At 40.5% G+C, this 14637-nt stretch overlaps 1 protein-coding gene across 1 annotated transcript; it reads left to right on the forward strand.

Annotated features, from left to right (window-relative positions):
- Positions 1 to 2085: 2085 nt before the first annotated feature.
- Positions 2086 to 8797, forward strand: LOC147608683 (protein-tyrosine sulfotransferase-like). Its single transcript, XM_086788298.1, has 12 exons — positions 2086 to 2257; positions 2374 to 2542; positions 2752 to 2823; positions 2928 to 3201; positions 3345 to 3488; positions 3773 to 3877; positions 4009 to 4186; positions 7152 to 7231; positions 7372 to 7416; positions 7501 to 7620; positions 8123 to 8254; positions 8570 to 8797. The coding sequence occupies exons 1-12, from the start codon at positions 2206 to 2208 to the stop codon at positions 8795 to 8797; spliced, it is 1599 nt and encodes a 532-aa protein (XP_086644424.1). The 5' UTR covers positions 2086 to 2205.
- Positions 8798 to 14637: the final 5840 nt, after the last annotated feature.

Genomic DNA, 14637 nt, shown 5'->3' on the forward strand with positions numbered 1-14637 from the left:
CTTGCCCAAATCTGCTCACATTACTTCATTCTCTTCTCTCTGCACGCTCTCGCGTCCTTCTCTACAATGGCTATCACAAAGCCTTCCAAAAACCAAAACTCTAACCCCCTTTTTTCAGCGCCAAAAAACCCTTTCATAGAAAAACAAATGCTTTCTTTCTCCTAACAAGAAACATCCACGCATTGCTCTGATGCTCTCCATTCACATTTCCTTTGTCATGAAGATCATGAGGATCTCCCCATATCTCCATACACAATTCTCCTTCTAGCAGTTTGTGTGGCCTTCACCATTTCAAACTATGTCCACTATACACACTGTCCTGGACAAGCATATATTCATATCATCCTTTTATAACTTGTTTTCTCCTCCTCTAGGCTTGTCTATGTCATGACTCCATTGGGCTCAAAAAACCTCTCACAACGTGGAAAGCAATATGATTGAGATAAACTTTATACTACGGAGATGGTCCTAGTCATTCCTATTGATTCAACCACTTCTAGTCTCCACTTATCAAGTGTTTTCCTTATTAAGGCATTTTAGGCTTGATATAAATGTATACTATGGAGATGGTCCTAGTCATTCTTGTTAATTTAGCCGCTTGTTGTATCCACTTCTAGTCTCCACTTAGGTGTTTTCCTTATTAAGGCATTTTAGGCTTGTAAAAGCAAAGATAATTGTGATACTAACATGGCATTAAAGAAATGGGACTCTAATGGTAAAATCTTGGATATGATAAATACGAATAAAACAAGACATTGAATGCAAATCAAGGAAAGAAACAAACAAAAGAATAAAATTGCACAAAAGAGAGAAACAAAAGCACCAAGTAGCACAATGGTTGAAATTATTTACGTCATCTTTTTACATGGTGTCATAAGAAAGTACAGTAATCACGTTCCCCATTGCTTTAGGAGAGACCAGAGCAACCACCCATTCGACAGTGCACAGGGAGATGTGGTGGTGAACACCCTGGGGTTGGCTTCACAATTGTCTTTACACTCTGCACGCTCACATTTTGTACCCACCACTTGTGCCACATTACATATAGAGTTTGACATTTACGTGGGCTTGAGGAGATAAACCCTCTACCATCATCCACCGAATAAGCTATCATAAATTCTTAATCACTACTTTTTTTAAAATGTGAGAGTGGGTATTGAAATTAGATGCCCTTTTGTAGATTTCAACATAGTGCCTCCATTTTGGGAGGCATTGGGCGCTAATGTTCGGGCTAGAGCCCATTGGGCGAGTTCTTAATCACCTGGAGCAACACTAGCTCATGTTGCCTCTTGGTGTTTATCCTAGGGATAGTACCTTTGCCTTCCAAATTAAGGGAGGTGCAAGGTTTGAATATACCCTCCCTCTCATTTAAAGAAAAAAAACACTAACTTGTGTAGTGGAAAGTGATGGCATTTAATTTGAATATAGTCCCTCACATTTAAAAAAAACACTAATTCATGTAGTGGAAAGTGATGGCATTTAATTTAAGTACCAGCCCTTTCATCATTACACAAAAAAAAAAAAAACTAACTCATGTCCATGAAACTTTTGGTGAATGGACCTACAAGTCCTAAGGTTGGATACACACTGCAAGGGCACGTGCCTAAGGCATGGGCATGCAAAAATACACATGGGCACCCATGTTATATACACTCATAGCTGCCCATCTAAAAAGTGTTGTTTCACAAAAAAAAAAACAAAAAACTGAAAAAGGATTGGTTGGGAAATGAGGTTCCCTCAAAAGGTGGCAGCTGACTAGGATTGAAGTCCATTATTCAACTTGGCAGTGTGTAGCTGACTGGATTGAAGTCCATTATTCAACTTGGCAGTGTGTGAGAGCCAAATTCTTGGCGGGCACCCTCCAGTGTGTAACCAGCCTTATTTCATGGACCTTTTCCATGATGGCACGTGTGTGAAGGCATTTAGATTTCGAATTTTACATTGGCCAAACTGCCGCCAAAGCTCAAGCTGATTGGCCGGCCAAACCAGGGCGGCTAACACGAAGGCCGTTTTGTTCTTCGTGGAAACACGTACAGGCAAGATTCCTTCCAATCAAGTGGAGTGCAGACGACGACGGCGGCTGCCCCATCATGCATGGCGTCTTCTCGCGAGTCACCCTTCTGCTGCAGCAGCAGCGACAACAACAAGAAGAAAGAGCAATGCTCCCTATGCCTCTTCGCCTCCTAACACGCTCTTACCACCAGGATGAAGCTTGGAACCATTCCATTGCTCCTGCTGCTCCTCCCCCTTGTCGCAGGTATCTAGATCTTTGCACACCTTAGAGTACCTGCTTTTGATCCAAATTGTACACCGTAGACCTTGCTACTGTGGCTACTCTTGCACACCATGTTTGGCTCTTTGTCTATTTTGCAGTCACCTCAGCAGATCATGACTATGGCACCTGCAGCATGGCTTTGGTAGCCTGGGAACAACAAGCCTTACAGGACCTGGCTAAAATTTCCAGCAAGAATTCTCATGAGCTCAAGGAGCTCCTTTTCTTCCTGCACGTCCCACGAACCGGAGGACGCACCTATCATCAATGGTGCAGTATCATCATACTTCTCTCAGCTTCACGTCACTCGATCATGGCGCATGTCTTTTGTGCATCAGCTAGACCCATGACATATGTCATTGGCCTTCGTGTTACTCTCTGGCGTGACCAATTATGATTGTATGCATTTGTTTTGAGCGCACATGAACCCATGCAGGCCCATGTAACAGCATCCACATCCTTTCTGTTGCTCTTTGCAGCTTACTGCGCAATCTATACCCCTGGGAGAGTCACTGTAAGCCCTCCTATGATCGGCTACGATACAACTCCACGTGAGCTCCCAAGGCTTGATTTCATGAATGCTATAATTGATGTTCTAAGGCTTGACATAGAGGTACGTACCTAATGCTGGGCGTGCTGTTGGGTCACCCTGCAGCAACCACTGCAGACTTCTCGTCAGCCACGATGATTACAGCGTCCTTTCAAGGCTTCCAATGGAGTCAACATCCATCATCACAAACATCAGGGATCCCGTCGATCGTATCTTTAGTGCGTACGACTTCTCTATCACTGTTGCTTCAGGGGTTTTTGAGCCTACGAGAAGGAATTTAACCGCAAACTCTACAAGGCAACTGCCCCGTTCTAGTGTTTTGAACATATGGCCATGGAGATATCTTGTCCCATGGATGCAGGATGACCTTGTCAATCGTGTGAGTTACCCCACCTTTTTGCTTTCTGTTTGATTGTTATCAGGGTCTCGTTCTATGATCTCTTAGCTAATTCTTCACTATTTTGTTCGATGACGTTTAACTGTTTTCTTCTAACTTCCTTTTCCTTTTGTGCTGCACTGCAGGAGACTGCAAGGAAGGGAGAAAATATCACACCTCCATCGATGGATTTTCTGCACTATGATGCCAGCTCTTACATAATGCCACTTCACGAGTTTATCCATCAACCAATAGTCATGGATTTGCTGCACAATGGTGCCACATTTCAAGTAACTATATAAATTTTGCTTTTATTTGTTGATAAGAACACAGGACTAGTTAGTGCATTTAATTCTCAACCACATATAAATCTGAAATTAACGAAAGAGAAATCATGGTCCCAACAGGCCTTCTATTGTTGTCCTAATCATTTTGTTGATCCCCCATCTGCATTGGTAAACGCAAATGATTGTATCAACTCAATGAATGTATTGCACTATGTCAATAAACCATCCAACCCACATTTCCAGTGAGCCCTGTAGCTTTTTTGTGGTGTCTATGAACTATATTATAGGTGGCTGGGCTCACCAACAACTCTTTTTTTGAAGAAGCTGGATTGCTCAGAAAATGTGCAATTTATTATCCAGAGCTTGGCCATCGCATCCTAGATATTGCCAAGGTAAGCTCGGTAAGAGAGGACATAAAGACCAACAAGTGATAGAATTTGTCAATGCAATTTGCTCTACCAAATTCTGCCTTTAGTGTTAATGGCTGTTTTCCAAGATCTTTGAATGTTATTTTGTGTTGCAGCGGAGAATCGATAGGATGACCTATGTGGGGATCACAGAGAAGCACAATGACAGTGCATTGCTGTTTGCACATGTGGTTGGAGGGCAGATTCTACCAATGGGGAAACCTTCAAACAATGTCACTACAAAGGAGGATTTCAGCTGGAATAAACCCTCTTCTACCTACTTTCCACACGAAGGTGACGATGACTCCAACCCAGTGTTTGGGAAATACATTTTATTTAGCCGTATTGAAAACCTTGTCATTATAATTTTAAGAGGACATTAACCATTTTGAGAAGGCATTTCTTTATAGATTTTACAAAATATAACTATAACTATAACTTCAAAATTTTGAAGAGTCAAAACTTTAAAGAGAATTCTTCTCCTCTCTCACAAATTTGAGCAACCTGTGCACAAATTTGAACTAGTGCTGGGCTAAGTCCAACCTATCTTTTCCTGAACCCCGAGTCTAATCTCTCTTCTATCCATTGTCTGTCCCTTATCTTGGGAGCAGCGCTTTGTCAAGGAGCTCACATTTATGGACTCCTAAAAATAAACATGTGTAGCATCCAAGAAGGTGGCCCAAAGATAGGGGTCAAGTTGTCATGGAGGGTAGCTAGTGGTCCATGTACCTTCGTGATGGTAAGGTTGATTTAGAGATGAACAATACTCTTTGCCATTTTAGCTGGGATGCTTCTCATACTTTCTCACTAAGTGTCCCATGTTAGTACACCTTAAGGGGTATGGTCTCAAGGACATTGCATTTGGCATCAAGAACTCAATGCAGAAGTAACTACAACCAGCCAAGAACCAGCGATTAGGTCTCCAGAATCTACCTCAGACCAGCAGGCAGCTTGCCAGTGCACAGACACCGCTTGGTGAGCAGTTCTGCCTCTTATTCAGCCTTGGAAGTTAGCCAACGTGCAGTTCAGGCCAAGGTCAGAGTCCACACTGCACAGTTGCAAGATCCTTGTGTCCAGAGAGCTTTTAATGAAGCAAATAAACCACAAGCTGGGGGCCCTTTACTGGGTTCTTGGACCCAATCGGGTGTCCAATGCCCTCTCATTTGCCAATGGAAGCACACCTTAAGTCAAGACCATATCAGGGAGTGAACATTTGTGAATGTAGAGGTAGTGTGTCAAACCTCCAGAACGCTATTACTGAGCCCTCTTGTCTCAAGAGACCCTGGCCGGTGTGGTCAAATTGGGTCCAAGCATTTGGAATACTCAAATATGGCTTCTCGTTATAAAGGGAGTTGTACAAACATTAAATAGCCTGGACTTTTCGGGCACAAGATGATGAGTGTTGCCTTGGTACTAATGCTGCTCTTGCTTTTGTGGGCTTAAATTTTCTGCATATCTTCTCTTGATAGGCCTATGCAATACGATGAAGCTTGAGGGGGGTTTGCTGCTGATGAGGTGGTCCATTCACATCCACAGATGTTGAGTATGGCTTTAACTTCTCCATTACTTGGTATCATATGTTCAGTGTGGAGAGCGAGATGGTTCACTTGCTTTCACGGTTATGAATAAGGATCACGTTTAACTTACCCATTACTTGGCATCCTATGTACAATGTCAAAGACATGCTGGTAACTTGGCGACAATTGCATGGCTTCCAGGTAGTCCGCCAATATCTGTGGTTGGGTACTCCTGGAAAAACTCCTCATCAAGCCAAATGGCTCCGGGTCCTTGAACTTGGTGTAGCACCATCGGAGTCTTCCATCGGAACCATGCTTCCACTTGTGGTGAAGAATCTGCTCGGGCTTGATCATTTCAGCCTCGTCAACCACCTCAAGCTATTGCTCATTCGAAACCTCGTGCAAAGATGAGGCTTCAACCCTGAGACATAGAAGACATCATTCATAGTCGAGCTAACTAGTAACTTAACTTCATGGAAAAATCGTTGAGCTTCTTCACAATGGGAAATGGGCCAAAGCTTTGGAAAGAGAGCTTATGACAATGCTTGCCCACTTGCTTCAACTGTTGCGTAATGATTCGGAGAAACACCCAATCCCCCTCCTTGTAGTTGACACCTCTTCTAGACTTGTTGGCTTGCCTAGTGTAGGCTTCTTGTGCTTTGGAGAGGTGCTCCTTCACGAACTCGATAATCTTTGAAAATGTTTATGTAGTTTTTTTGGTCTCCAATGATAGCGACACTATCCTCATAAGAAGAGAGAAAGAACGGGCCAAATGCTGCCTCATATGGAGTCCACTTGGTGTAATCCTTCTTACCATGGCCCACTTGATGGCAAAAGAAGCAACGGTTCTTTGCATGGTACTACTTTTTCTCATCTGGCTGGCGATAACCTCCAGTAATTCCCTCCTTGGCCTTCTCCTTAGGCATCTTTTTAGGTTTTGCCTCTGTGTTTTTCTTGCTGCGAGTTTGATTGTAAGATTAAGGCTTGAAATTTCGTATGTTAAACCTGATGTCAATATCCAAACCCCTAAGGAACTGCTTCAACTTTTCTTCCTTGGATTTCCTAATTGTTCTACCATGGTGATGACTTTGTTAGAGTACGTCAGGACAGAAGTGACCCATTTGGGAGAGTTGGTAAAACTCGTACTCAAGATTGGTCATGTACTAGGTTGGAGGAATCTGGTTTTGAGGTTAGACACACAAAGGTGTCTCATACATAATTCAATGCCCCTGTGGGCCAGATCGACATGAAGACTTGACCGATGCTGCCACCAGGTAGTAATGACCTTCCCAGTGAGGTGTGCCACCAGGTGGACTTTGTCTTGTAGATTTGAAATCTTAGCCAATGGAAAATATGTAACAAAGTGATGAATAAATTGTGTAACTGAAGAATGATGACACTTAGCATCATATTTACTGAAGTTCAACTAAGCACGGATGATGGTGGTGGAGGAATTTGAGACCAGGTGCCATTTGGAGAATTGCTGATATCAGACTAAGCTATACAGTTGCCAGTGTTTGCTAATGTTGAAGTTGCATGGCTTCCTGATCTAGCTTGTGTTGATGCTCCAGAGCCATGAGTTTTGCACCTAAGCATAGTTTTATGAACATACACAATTCATATGAGCATAGTGTTATACATGCACAATTCATGTTTATTTTGCATATTTTCTAGCACAATGCAAAGTGCACGTTTTATGAACGATTAAATCATATTCATTTTTTTATCTCATGGATTTGTAGGCTCACAGAATGATGGGTTGCTTGCCAACATTCCTCTTAAAGATGTTTTACCTTCCAACATGAGCTCAATACCGATTGAGGTGATATTTATGAACATACATGTAGTTCATCATTCCTTGATACTCTTTCAAATAGAGAGCGTGGTAGATCCATAGATTTTTCCTCTCCATATGGCTATCATTCCTAAATACTTTATAAAATTCTTTCAACATTTTTGTAGGCCCCTTCCATGAATCGCTCAACAAGGTCCTTCAGGCAAAAAAATGTGAGTGGGTTGGCCACACTTTGTACTCAAGCAACTCTTTTCATGTGTTTTATTTAATGTAAAATTGGCTTGTTTTTTCTACAGTTCACCGTGTATGAGCTCATAGAGAACTATAAAAAGTGTTCTTTAAAAGCACATCACACTCAAGTTCAGCGCCTAGTGAGATCATTCAAGCACATTGTACCAGTCAATATTTCTTTAGAGGTATATAAAACTTCGATTAATATTGTGGACTTTTGCGTTTGTAAAGGATGAAAAGTATTAAGTATGAATGCATTTCTTTTTTAAAAAAAATTGTGCAACTAATTCCTAGTGAATGAGAAGACTCCTCTGAGGGCCCCACAGGCCCTTTTACAAACACCACACCCACCATCACACACCTAAGGGCAACATTACAAGGTAGCAAGCCAAAAGGGTTTGAACCCATAAACCTTACGTGAGGGCAACATTACAAGATAGCACCATTAGGGAAAGCCAACAAGGTTTGAACCCATAAACCTTGAGCATATCAACCTATCACCTTTATCACAGAGCTACCGCCCGATGATAGCATGAATGCCCCCCATGATAGCATTGAGAACATAATTCTACCATACTTGAGGAGGAGCGACCATTGACCAAGTTTGATCCATCTATTTTTTTTTTTTAAACTGTTGCCTGCAATAATGCAATGGAATATAGAATAAATTCTATTTGTTTGTTGCAGGAGCGGCATCGAGTGGCAGCAGATACTCTGGAAGCCATAAAACAGCTTAACTTCCTCGACTTGGAACTTCATGAGTATGCTCAGCTTCGCTTCTCCAGACAAGTTTCAAGTCAGCAAGGGTCAGGATTATTGGTAAACTACATAGTTCCATGTCCTCCTAGCTCAAAAAGTTCTAGCAAAAATGTTAACTAGCATCAAGAAGGTATTTTTGCTGGTGAATTGTGTGTGTGTGTGTGTGTTTTGCTGGTGAATTGAGTGTGTGTGTGTGTGTGTGTTTTGCTGGTGAATTGTGTGTGTGTGTGTGTATCCCCACCCTTGCATGGCAGGTATGTGCACTTGTGTCTACATAGAGTAGAGTAAGGGTGGCCATTTATATGCCACTTAAAAAGTGTTACATTGCAATTGTGCATGCTGTCTTATTATTTTCCATGTGCTTGTGATCACTAGGATGAGCAAGGTTCCCTGGCGCATGCTGTTGTGGCCTTGCAGAGAGAAACCCCACAACTATATCTCACACAATCAATTGTGGATGACAAGTTATACACGAGTTATTTTCCATGGTTAATGTTTTCCATCACTGCTGCTGCTTCTGCTGTGGTTGTAAGCTTCTATGTTCTTTGTTGTGGAAAAAGCCCTAAACTGGCACGCCACCAAACTGTAAATAAAAAGATATAGGCTAATATGATATATTGTCATTCTTTATTTTTTCTATTCCAATCCTCCTTCATGAGATCTAAATATTAATAACTCCACAATAGCCAACAACATGAGATGAGATTAATGTAGAATTGCATAATTGAGATCTAAATATTAATAACTAATATGATATATTGTCATTCTTTATTTTTTCCATTCCAATCCTCCTTAATGAGATCTAAATATTAATAACTCCAGAATAGCCAACTGTTGGAATTAATGCTCGTGTCCCTATACGAGTGTGAACGCCCATCACGAAGTGATGCAAATGAATGGGTGCTTATACTTGTATATAAATGTAACCAACGTCAATCGACATATTCGATAACGATTCATCAACTACGAGCGTAGCTCCTGCTTCTGCTGTGTGAGCGATGGCGTCTTCAATCTGAGTAACATCTAAATAATGCTTATCAATTAATGTTATGCTAATGATATGTTAATTAATTGTAATCGCTACCTCCTCCAAACTTCCACATGGTATCATCGCCTGCTTTTCTGGAGAGCCTGTGTGGGCCTGCATCGCCTCCGCCACCTTCGAAAGCCAATCAAAATCTCTCCGCCACCTTCGCAAGCCAACCAAAATTGACCACCGCCTTCCCGCACACTACCAAGGATCCAACAACTCCACGAACAACCTACAATATCTCTCTTCTACTCCTGCAGTCGTACCTTCTTTCTCATTGGAGCCCGACTCCTTCCCATATTCGATGTCGTCACCTCCACTTCCGACGTCGCTTCTTACTCGCACGCGATCCCTTGCCGACCTTTACACACAAACAGACCGTCTTGAAGCCCTCCTATCTGAGCATCTTCGTGAGCCTTCTTTCGCGCATGGATGCAACCTTCCTTCGGCTTATCCCTCCGAGAACCACGTCGTCACAAGGTGAAGCTGGCCGCCGTCCGTCAAATTTTTTTAATTAAATTTTAAAAAAAAAAAACAATAACCAACAACTAACAATAACTTTTTTTTAATTTTATTTTTATAAAATAACTTTAACCAAGATAATTTTATTAACTATACTAAACCGTTTTTTATAAAAAAAAACTATTAATAACTATAAACTTTATTTTTTTATTTTTTTTTAAAAAGCCCACAATACTTTAAAAAAAAAAAAGCCCACAATACTTAAAAATCAATATTTTTTTTTTTGAACAACCAATAGTAACACAAAAAATTAACACAAATCAATAATAACAATAAACTTTAACAAAAGTTAATATTTTATTTGTAAGCAATAAAAATAATTTTATTTAATAATTTACTCACATCATGAACATGCCTAAATATTCAGGCTATTCATGAGGGCAAACATGCCTACTCTTTCAGGCTATTTGCGTGCACACACAACATTTTATATTAAAAAAAATGATAAAAAAACTTTTCAAATAATAATAATAATGATTAAAAGAAACAAACAAACAAATAATCAACACAAATGGGCAAAGACCCACAAAAAAGGCAAAGACCTACCAATGGGCAGTGACCCGTAAAAAGACCCAAAGAGGTTCGTCCTACAATGGACACTAATATAAGACCCGGGCAAACAAATAAGAACCGAAAAGTTAGCCCAAAGAGGCATCAACCCGTTGGAGTGTTGGCCACACCCACGAGGTATGATATTAAAACAAAATTATGGGTGATATAATCGTCCACCCTAAACGCCCAAAGTGGCATGAAACAACAACCCAAACAAAGAATTGTGAATCCCCAAGAGGGAAACAACTATGCCCAAAGAGGCAAATTGAGCCCATTGGAGTGTCTACAGCATCCATGAGGCCAAAATTAAACATTGGTCTTCGACAAGCTGAAAACGAATCAGCCTCTGAGCGATGACAAATTAAACTTAATTGTACATACACACTTGTAAATAACATCATATCACATATATATTTTGATAATTCAACTCATACTCATATATTAATTTCTCTTTTGACATGTACCCAATGCAATACTTGGAATTCCACTACTCGACTTGAGGGGGAGAATACGGATGGCAAGTCTGAGAGTGGAAGAACTTGTGTTTCGACATCATATCGAAACACACATGTTGCAGTTACTACCAAGCACAATGTCTCAACATCATATTGGAACATGTGTCTTGTGGTTGTCAAGGAGATCAACTTCGACAAAAAGCATATCGACATAATCACAAAACAAATGCCTTGCGATTACCAAAGCAGTTATATCATCATCGACTCATGATGTAAAGATATATAGCATTACACATGAATTCATAATGCATACATCACTATACACACACATTTCCTCATTCACCCTCATGCGGACATTCGCATTAAGGGGGAGTGTTGGAATTAATGCTCGTGTCCCTATACGAGTGTGAACGCCCATCACGAAGTGATGCAAATGAATGGGTGCTTATACTTGTATATAAATGTAACCAACGTCAATCGACATATTCGATAACGATTCATCAACTACGAGCGTAGCTCCTGCTTCTGCTGTGTGAGCGATGGCGTCTTCAATCTGAGTAACATCTAAATAATGCTTATCAATTAATGTTATGCTAATGATATGTTAATTAATTGTAATCGCTACCTCCTCCAAACTTCCACATGGTATCATCGCCAAAATTAAACATTGGTCTTCGACAAGCTGAAAACGAATCAGCCTCTGAGCGATGACAAATTAAACTTAATTGTACATACACACTTGTAAATAACATCATATCACATATATATTTTGATAATTCAACTCATACTCATATATTAATTTCTCTTTTGACATGTACCCAATGCAATACTTGGAATTCCACTACTCGACTTGAGGGGGAGAATACGGATGGCAAGTCTGAGAGTGGAAGAACTTGTGTTTCGACATCATATCGAAACACACATGTTGCAGTTACTACCAAGCACAATGTCTCAACATCATATTGGAACATGTGTCTTGTGGTTGTCAAGGAGATCAACTTCGACAAAAAGCATATCGACATAATCACAAAACAAATGCCTTGCGATTACCAAAGCAGTTATATCATCATCGACTCATGATGTAAAGATATATAGCATTACACATGAATTCATAATGCATACATCACTATACACACACATTTCCTCATTCACCCTCATGCGGACATTCGCATTAAGGGGGAGTGTTGGAATTAATGCTCGTGTCCCTATACGAGTGTGAACGCCCATCACGAAGTGATGCAAATGAATGGGTGCTTATACTTGTATATAAATGTAACCAACGTCAATCGACATATTCGATAACGATTCATCAACTACGAGCGTAGCTCCTGCTTCTGCTGTGTGAGCGATGGCGTCTTCAATCTGAGTAACATCTAAATAATGCTTATCAATTAATGTTATGCTAATGATATGTTAATTAACTGTAATCGCTACCTCCTCCAAACTTCCACCACAAGAATTATGAGTAGTTACGTAGGCTGGAAATGTAATGTGAGTTGTAGGAGTCTTGTGTTTGCCCCTGTTATGAAAACTTTCACCTCCTACACAGAGCATAGCCCCAATATAATGATGGATAAAAGAAATTAAGTTTTAGTACTCTTTATAAATGCATGGTGTATGATCAACATCCGGCATTGTTGTAGTGGGTGGCCATTGCGTATCCAGGTGTGTATTGTCTTTTTGTAAGCCTCTTCTTCCGCGCGTAATGACGGTTAGAGCATCTCTAGAGATATATATTATATAAAGAAAGAGTTTCACAAAGCTACCACGTGGCAAGAATTTGGAGGTTCAGGAAAGGGATGAGGAGGTTTGGGTAGAATTTGAATTTGGAAGTCTCAAAAGATGTGAGAAGCACAGGTTGCTCACTAGTTGGGATGAAGTTTACAACATGGTGTAGGAGTAGTGCAAAAAGTAGAAGATCCAAGTGTAATATTGTTGTTGTAAATGTGAGTGAGTACGTGCTTGGTCAATAACAATTTCAATCAATGTTTTGAGTTCATAATTCTCATATGCTTTGATTATTATCATCTTTTTTAATTATCGTTTCTAAATGATTCATTTCACTTTCTTTCCCTTATGCCTAAATAACAAGGGGGGTCTTATACCACCTCTCAACGCAATCTTTTATGTTCTAATATATGATTTAAAGAGTTTGGATAGCTCACAAGCCCATTTTTGGCTTTAGCATGGACCCATAGTACCGGCATAGCACTTTCTCAGGTTAGTTGAAAAAAGTTGCTATTTTTATTTATTAAAATTGTTTTGAATAGTTAGATGTGCAATAAATGCGTTGAAGGCTAGCGGGTACTGCAACAAAGTGTGTAACATATGGTACACGTTTGAATCTTACACACACCATGACCCCCCCAGACACTCTTACATATTTTCCTAAACAATGGCTTCGATCAACTTCAATGCGTAAGGGAGCGATCACAAGTTGCATAGGAATCTTGCACTATTACTTTCACTATTTTAACCTTGCCATAGCATTCACCCATGTATCACTCTATGGCCATCTCATTTTACCATGTATAAGAAGGGAGAGTTAAAGAGTGAAAGACAAGCTTTATTCCCATTTCAAGTTTAAATTTTAGTGTAAAGAGGGGGCAGGGTTGAAGGGAGTTTACTTATATGATGAAAACTTATCTGTCTTTCTCTCTATCATCATTGTTTAAAAATAGAACACCCCATCAGTATATGTAAGGTGCATCTATTTGAGGATATAATAAGTGAGCACACATATCACACACACATCTCCACCATGAAAAAAAAAAGTTGAAAAGCAATAACCATTTCTATTTAAAAATATATTTTTTCTTAACAAAAATTCTGCATACATGCACACATACACATATACATGTGTACCCATACAGACATATGCACACACTCTCTTGCGTGCATACAAACTTGTACACACTCATGCATACACACATACAAATACACGCATATAGTCATACACTTGCATATGCACATGCACACACACACAATTACGCATTTAGACAAAGTCACACACACTCACATGCATGAACACATAATTGACACACACCTAATCACCCACATGCATGTGCGTGCACACACACCCACACATGTGCACATGATGCACATATACACACTCGGTAGCATGCACACACACACACACACACACACACACACACACTTACATACACATGCATGCACACACTCTAAGTGTAAACACACACATATGCACATGCATGTATGCATCCACATATACAAGCGCATGTGTACACGTACACATACATGCGTGCATCCACACACACATGCACATAGATGCATGGACACACTCTCTCTTGTATACATGCACACACACACACAATCTTTTGCGTATGCGTACACATAGACACTTATACGTGCATATACATAGGCACATGCACATACAAGCACACACACGATACACACGTACATGTGATTGTTGGCACACACAATCATACGCATGCACACATAGAGTCGACACTACATATAGTCTCATTGTGAGGGTAACATGAGCCACCTTCATTAAGGCTTTAATAGATGAGGGTGGACTCATACATAAATGTGCGTGCACACACTATTGACACAAAGGCACATGCACTCACGCACGCACGTGTGTACACACAGAGTTGGCATGCACCCATGCAACACACACATGCATGCAACACACACATACATGCATATACACACATACACTTCCACTCGTGTGCACACACATAAACACACACACAATAAGTCTTGTATGATACAGACATAATCACATACCGTGCACACACACCCACACACGTGCGCACACACATGCACACACACACACAAAGACATACACATGTATACACACACTCTTGCATGTGTGCACGCACACACTTACACACACACACGCACACACACACACACAC

The sequence above is a fragment of the Cibotium barometz genome, chromosome 52 (assembly GCF_041138505.1).
Source record: "Cibotium barometz isolate CiBa-2024 chromosome 52, ASM4113850v1, whole genome shotgun sequence".
In the NCBI taxonomy this organism is placed as follows: Eukaryota; Viridiplantae; Streptophyta; class Polypodiopsida; order Cyatheales; family Cibotiaceae; genus Cibotium; species Cibotium barometz.